Below are 8,386 nucleotides of genomic sequence, written 5' to 3'. Positions count from 1 at the left end.
CTCATGAAAAATTACTGGGGGTCATCACGTGACCTCTGGAGAAAGCTCTCTCTGGATGGAGAGAGAGACGAGTTGCTCTATGCGCATTCCATTATTCATACTGACAGGATCGCTTTTCGGACACACACACACTCACACACACACACACACACACACACACACACACACACACATTCACAACACATTGTCTCTATTTCACACACACTCACCCAGTGATCAACTCAGCACCCAAAATGTTGCCACTTTCTCACACCTAGGCTTAAACACAAAGACTTCTTCCAAGCACTACAACCAATCAGCTGTACGGACAGATAACACGGTCTGATACAATACTATCATCAGCTTACTACTATAAACAATAGCTCAACTGCTGCAAACTTGTCACTTGCCTAAAATTTAATAATGAATAGAAAATGTAAATAACACTAAAAGCAACAATAACAATAATAAAGCACATTTCATGCAGTCAAAAACATTGAAGCCGTTATAGCGCAAATCAAATAAAGAGATTTTAATTTAATGTGAAAATATGAAGAGGGATTCAACTACAAACGTTGTTTTAAGATGCTAAGATTTCCTAAGATTTAAGATTTTCTAATAAAGAGTGTTTAGTGATTAGCATTAAAATTGATGATTCTTTACTTTAGGTGCAGCATTGTAAAGGTACCTAAATGGACTTAAAAAATAAGTGCTCAATGATGCAGGCAATCAGTGGTGTTCTTGCAGAACTTCATTAATACCTGGTATATGGTGTTTTTGTGCAAGCTGAATCATTGAGAAAAAAATACCAAGATGATTCATATCTTACACAAAATGTCTGCTTTGTCTCATAAGGCCAAATACTCTTAAAAAAAAAACGATTAAAATGACTTTAATAATTAGACTGTTAGCTGTGAGTGTGGTGTTACAGAATTAGTTGCTTAAGCAGACCTTAAATACTAATGGAGACCTAGAATATTAATGGAGATTTATCTAATAAGTTGCCCTCTAAGACGTCTTTGCTACAAGACACGAGAAAACAAAATAAAATTAAAAAAAAAAAAAACACCAAAATACTGAAATATGAACCCAAGGCCTCTGATGACGGCTACTTTGTTGCTATGTTGGAGGTCACCACTCCTCCAGTCATGTGACATTGGAATGCTGAATTATGGGCCTTATTTACACACTAGAGAACCACAACAAGGTAAACCTGACAGGTCTGTGAGGATCTGACTTAAATACAAGTACAAATCTACAGAAAGCAAAACAAGAACCTCTTCCCATGTGTCAAGTGCTTATTTACAAGCCCCAAAAATTCTGCGCCATGAAATTAATTATTTAATGACACAATTAACTTATACCTTGTCCACAGAAAGAAAAACCCATTCCACATTTTGTCCACAAAAGCAATTTTATTCAAAGAAATAATTTTTTTCACAAAACTGAAATCAGCACCCACCATTTAATGAACAAAACATAGAAAATCCTCTAACAAAATGTGTGAGGAAAGAGGTTCAAGCTATTTGATAAATCTTAAACATTGTGTTAAAGCATTTACAAATTTTAATGTCAATTGCTCTTTAATGCAGTTCTTCTTCAATGCATCATTGAATTGTGTAATAAAAAAGATGTTTAAATTGACCATGATTACAAAATGTATTTTGTTATCAAATGCATCCATTTCATTTCATGTATAAACCATATTGACACATTGCAATATCCGTGAGAAGCCTAGAGGTTAAAGCTTGCATTTCCATTCTTCACAATAATGTGGTGAACACCATATAGAACACCAGCACAACAATATTATGAGATTGAGAATCAAGAACAACAAGAGGCATTTGAGCTTAAACAGCAAAGCTTTGTAATGAGAATTGCTTATGTAAATCCTCATTAAAAATTGTTATGCAGGTTCATTTGTAAAAAAAACTTTCATTGGGTGTGCCACTACCTTACACTGTTTGTGTGTGATGCTTTTAATAATATTCTGAAGTCAAACCTTCATTAGCTTTATTGCTGATATATGACACCAGAGTGTGATCTAATTAACTAATACAGAGAAGGTAAGAGATAGAGATGGAGCTGATGAGTTTGTGAAAGAGAGAAAAGAGATAAAAACACTGTGTGTTTCTGTGTCAGCATATCAGAACCATGTTCAATTTCAGATATCACTGACATTATGGGAGGTTGCTGTCATGCTGCTGGTTTTGGCTTCTGCTTTCACATGCACGCATGAAACCTCATGCACCTAAAATGAGCATGACGCTGAGCATACACACTCACACACACACACACACACACACACACACATATATATATGTATATGTACGTACAGTATATATGTATGTATAAAAGAGACAGAGAAATGGCGTGTGTGTGTGTTTGGTGGGCAGATGCATCGTTCACTATCAGATTAACACTGATTAACCTCTGCAGCAGATGAATTTTTAATCACTGCAACCGACATCCACACCAACGCTGTGAGTGTGTGTTTGGACATGAGAAGTTAACGGCCTCCAAATGGAATAAAAATGCAGTGAAGTGTTTACATGGCCTTTTACTTAAATAAATAAATAAGTTTTGACTATATATATATATATATATATATATATATATATATATATATATATATATATATATATATATATATATATATATATATATATATATATATGTGTGTGTGTGTGTGTGTGTGTGTGTGTGTGTGTGTGTGTGTGTGTGTGTGTGTGTGTGTGTGTGTGTGTGTGTGTGTGTGTGCATGGCTCTGTGGCTGACTATCAGTTATCCTGAAATTTCTTCCATTCAGTGTCTACGTCTACTTCTGAGCTTTAGAAAAGAGAAGAGGCTGGGCACATAGTAACACACGAGAGGCACACTGCAGCATGACCAGAAAGAGACCTACAGATATCATCAGCGAGCGAGAGAGAAAGAGAGAGAGAGCGTATACATGTATCGAGGAAATTTTTTCGTTATATATGACATTGTGAGTGTCTGTTAATGCCACTAGTTTACGAATCAGAATTCCTGATTCGTACGTGTCTGCATTGGCAGCGGTCGAGCATTTCTGATGTCTACTGACATCCCAGATTTAATGTGATATTAGTGAACATTCCACATGTGCTTATATATTAAATAACACCCATTGTCTCTAAAAAAGCAAGCTGTTTAGCAACATGTTAATGATCAAATTAGCAAGCGATAGACATGATTACAAATGGCAGAGAACGTTCATTAAAAACAGCCATTCCTGATGTCTAAATATCTGTTATCATAGTGCTGTGTCTGTAGCAATGATGCATTGCCAAATGCAATTCACTGCATTGGTTTCTTGTTGCTTGAAACACTTGTTGTGGTCAACTATTTATCTTTTTGTTGGTGTACACTATGATGTCATATGAGTTCAACCTTTATTTAAATTTTTTATAGACAGAGATAGCATCATCAGTTTAAAAGAAATTAAAAGAAATTAATTGAATTTCAGAAAACCATGCCTTAACACTGTGTTCAAAACACCTTCACATCTTGTCCCGGAAATGCATATTAGTATGTTGGTTTGCTTACTGAGGTAAAACAAGGTCTACAACTATCTTTGTTCTGTATACTGTATACACAATAAATCTGTTGGATATTTTTATGCTAAGTGATACTAGCTTCTCTTAGGTAAAACATTAGAACTCAAAACTCAGTCATTTTAAACGATGTCAACAAATCTGAACATACTCTAATTATCATCAGACACGTTTGCACCCAGCCAAGAGAGATGAAACCCCAGCTGAACAGGTAGCACATTATGCCCCGAATGAATGAGTTTGCAGAGAGGCTGTAAAACAGACACATAACCAGTCACCTGAACACGTGACAGCCTGAGGGGTGTGTGTGTGGGTGTGTGGGTGTGTGTGTGTGTATGTTTTCTCGGTATGCAGTTAGAATTCAGTCTCTCATTCCTGCTGTCTAGTCACCTGCTGACTGTCTGCTGCCTTCTGGGAAACGATGGGCAGTTGCCTATGGCTGATTCTACTCTCCTGCGCAATCCTGATCAATGCAGAAGGTAGATACATTTACATTTTTAAAACTTTTGTTTTTAAACATTTGTTTTGTAGATAAGTTTGAACAGAAGGAAAGCTCTAGCAACAGAACTGTAAGGGCAGGGTTCAACTCTCAGTGCAAGTTAGGGCATGTTGGTGAAGAGAATTCGCTCCTTTTTAGCTATCCTGAAAGTAGTGCCATTTAAACGGGATCTGTGTTGTTTCATCTCTCTGGTTTAAAAAGGTTAACAGAGTTATTACAACTGTATTTTTTCACATGTAACTTATGGAACTGAAAAGAATTTGGGAAAATGTTGTAGTCTCAATGTTATGATGATCTCCAGTAGAGCAGCATAATATGAAAAATACAATGGGACATTGTGATGTGCTGTAATTTGAGAGTGGCTTTTTTCACCATTTAAAGGTGTAACATGCACAGATTTTTGTTCTAAAACTATCAATGCACTGTCAGGTCACAGTTTGTATTCATCAGAGTACACTACTGGTGAAAAGGTGAAGTGATTGTGAAACACAGCACAGCACAGCACACAACAAAACGTGTTCTTTGTATTTAACCCATCACCCTTGGTGAGCAGTGGGCAGCCGTGAAAGACCCCCAGGGAGCAGTGTGTGGGGGTTTCGAACCGGCAACCTTCTTATAACAGGTCCATTTCCTGACCCGCAAGGCTAACCACTGCCCCATACCAGTCAAAGGTTTGGACACACCTACTAATTTATGGGTCTTTTTTTTACATTACAATAAAAAAACTGAGTATACAGAGCTATGAAATTACACACTTGAGGTTATGTAATAAACACACACACAAAAAAAAATAGCAAACCACATCTGATTATCTCCAAATCAGGGAGAGAACCTTTAATCATGTCAATGAGCGTCTCACAAAGTGGCTTTTAATGATTTCAATAGTGAACAAAGCAGCCATGAAGGTAAAAACACTTTGCTTTCTCCTGTTACAAAAAATACAAAAACTTTTCTTGCGTTGGATTCTTCAGAATGGTCTCCATCTTAGTCTCCATAACCACCAGTAGGTGCATCCAAACCTTTCGCTGGTAGTGTACTCCATTGGACAACTAGATGTGACATAAGTAGCCTGTCCTGTATTCGTGTAATAAATCCCCTGTCTTGTGACGTTGTGCCTGTGCATCCTGCATATGAAGCATCATGATTTCAAAACACCTACATGGGAAAACACTTCCTTAATTGTGCTGGACCAAGCAATGCTGTGAGGAGTGTGATGCCACAGGGAAGGAAACGAAACGAACGACCCAGGAGAAGAACAAAAACACAATTTATTTACAGGAAACAGAAGAAACATCAAGGGAAGGCCCGAAAACCTACCGAGTTTCTCCACAAGACATACTGTACACAAAACAAGACCAGACAATGACTGGCAGAGGTGCGGGGTCTAAATGGATGTGTGCTCAGGTGCTGTGTTATGTGGGTGGGGTTTGTGATGGTCTCCATCGACTAGAACTCAGTTGACAGTGGTTGAGTGCGAGAGCGTGTGTTATGTGCAGAAGCAGGGATGGTGTGGTCTGTCTCCTCTCCTCCTTGACTCCTTTAAAATGCAAGGGTGGACGATCTAAAACATGCTTGATATGACGCTTGGATGAGGTCTACACAACAACCGGGAATGTGAACCAGGAAATAATCATGTAAAAATCAATCCTGCAAGAGCCAAAGTCTTTGCAAAATTATAGCCTGACATCGAAAGCTCTATGGCATGTGAGGCATTTTTCAAAAATGTTTCTAGTGTAATATGACTAGTGTAAGCAATGCTACAACAAAGGCACACAATACCAAAACTAAAAGTGTGGTAGTAGCCTAGTGGGTAACACACTCGCCTATGAACCAGAAGACCCAGGTTCAAAACCCACTTACTACCATTATGTCCCTGAGTAAGACACTTAACCCTAAGTTGCTCCAGGGAGACTGTCCCTGTAACTACTGATTGTAAGTCGCTCTGAATAAGGGCGTCTGATAAATGTTGTAAATGTAAATGTAAAAGTGCCGGGAAAATGAATTTGACTTTTGGCAAGGACTTATTACTGCCTGTCATCAAAAAATAACCGCAATGGTGTGGAAATACTTTGTCAGTTAACTCATTGGAAAAACAAATAAAATATAAGGGCTGTAACAATAGGCACATAATGGTTGAACGAATATTTGCAACACTGTTGGTGTTTTTGTATTTATTTGTATTTGTGTTTTTTTCCAGATGCAAATGTCACAAATTTCGAGAGCTTGTCCAACACGTCAAGAAGTGTTCTGGAAAGCCCACTGACCACTGTATTTCTCCCCATTGTCTACATCATTGTCTTTTCTATCGGCTTGCCCACCAATGCCATGGCCATCTGGGTATTCCTGTTCAGAACCAAGCAGAAAAGCCCAGCTTCTATATTTATGGCAAACCTGGCCATGTCTGACATCCTTTTCATCATCTGGCTCCCTCTGAAGATCGCCTACCATTTCAACGGGAACGACTGGATTTTCGGAGAACAACTGTGCAGAGTGTTGATTGTCTTCTTCTACGGCAACATGTACTGCTCTACTGCTTTTATTGCCTGTATCAGCGTACAGAGGTACTGGGCAGTGGTTCATCCATTGTCCAAGTATAACTGGAGCAACAGGCTTGCCATTGGAGTGTGTTTAACTGTATGGGTAGTAGTCTGGACCAGCTCCACCCCACTCTACCTTTATAGCCACACAGTTACTGAAGTCAACCTCAACATTACTACCTGTCATGATATTGTCAAGAGACAACAAGCAGAAATTTCAGCCAGTTACTTTTATACCATGTGGGTAATGGGATATTTAATCCCTTCGGTTGTTTGCACTGTGGCATATTTCTTAATGCTGCGGTCACTCAGAAAGACTATCAGAGATGACCCTGCCAGCCAGAAGCGGCATAAAGTTGTGTTCCTGGTTGTGATCGTTTTTGTTATGTTCATGGTGTGTTTTACACCCAGCAACATCATGTTGCTGGTTTACTACTCAAACCTATTGTCACTCAAAAAAAGGTACGGTTATCCGTTTTACATCACCACATTGTGCCTGGCCAGCCTGAACAGCTGTATGGATCCATTTGTTTACTACTTCATCACGGACGAGTTCAGGAACCATGTGAAAAACACACTGTTGTGTCGCAGTGAGCGCACTGTCCGGAGGATGAATCTAAACTTTCAGAAAGATGACAAAGGTGACGGCAACACTACTGTTTTTTGATTTTGAGGTAATTTCTCCTGGAAAAACATTTGAAATTATAATCCGGGAAGAAAAATGAGCAATGGACAATACAGATGGTTAACCATATGTGTAGGAGGAGAATATGTTTCATTCGTTTTGGCACTATTTTTGAACTGGAGCTACAGTACATGCTAAAGATGGGGCCTGTTTGCTATGAGGACAACAGCCCTGTATGCAGCACTACAGCACTACACTTATCTATGTTCGACCAGGCACTCATTTAAGACAATTTTTTGTTTCGCATGTATGTAGGGTGGGACGATTAAGCATTTTGTCTCTTCCTCCTTATAATACATCAATTATGGTAGCAATTATGATTTTTTTTTATTTGGCTCATTGTTTTTACAATTACTTAAAGAGCAAGAGAGGCATAGCAAATGTGTTTCTAGGAAGAACTGGGAAAAATATGGTTCTGTCTCTTTTGAATACATTTTTCTTTTTTGTATTGCATTGACCATACTTAGTGATGTAGTCCTCAAGACCGGTCTTGGTCTCAACACTTTTTGGTCATGGTCTTGTCTTGATCTCAGACATAGCGGTGTCATGGGATGAAGAAAAAATGCAACCGGTCAAATGCATTTATTTTAAAAACGTTACATTTTCTCAATGTACCCTGACAGCGCTGTGTACACTGCCAGCACAGAACACACACATCATCCACAGTGCATTATAGCGATGTCGGCAAAGAAATCTCCGTAAATGTCCAAGAAGTTGGTTTTTGCAGACAGCCTGTATGCCAATTTTGTGGAACCACTCTGATGGATAAAGCTGGGACAACATCTACATTCACCAGGTATCTGGAGAGAAAGCACCATGATAAGTAACATAACTAATTACAAGACTGTGGTCTGGCTCTGCGTTTCTTGTTGTCAAATTTTTAGGAAAAACTGAGAAAAAATCTGACAAAGAATATAGTGTATGCATGCATAGAACAGTGGTTTGTTGAGGGGGAGATGTTTTGTTTTTTGCAAGCAACTAGCTTACAACTACAGAGGCACTTTCAATCAGTAGTTACAGGGACAGTCCTCCTGGAAACACTCAGGGTTAAGTGTCTTGCTCAGGGACACAATAGTAGTGTAAGATGGGAAGTCGCAGGGCCATGACGTTTTGC

At 38.7% G+C, this 8,386-nt stretch overlaps 1 protein-coding gene across 1 annotated transcript; it reads left to right on the top strand.

Annotated features, from left to right (window-relative positions):
* The first annotated feature begins 3,901 nt into the window (after positions 1-3,901).
* LOC114786436 (proteinase-activated receptor 2-like) lies at positions 3,902-7,720 on the top strand. The gene is made up of 2 exons (XM_028973565.1): positions 3,902-4,030; positions 6,248-7,720. The coding sequence occupies exons 1-2, from the start codon at positions 3,973-3,975 to the stop codon at positions 7,252-7,254; spliced, it is 1,065 nt and encodes a 354-aa protein (XP_028829398.1). The 5' UTR covers positions 3,902-3,972; the 3' UTR covers positions 7,255-7,720.
* The last annotated feature ends 666 nt before the right edge of the window (positions 7,721-8,386 follow it).

This window comes from Denticeps clupeoides, chromosome 3 (assembly GCF_900700375.1).
Source record: "Denticeps clupeoides chromosome 3, fDenClu1.1, whole genome shotgun sequence".
NCBI lineage: Eukaryota > Metazoa > Chordata > Actinopteri > Clupeiformes > Denticipitidae > Denticeps > Denticeps clupeoides.
Note: the sequence above shows the minus strand (reverse complement) of the source record. Positions and strands in the feature narration are given on the sequence as shown.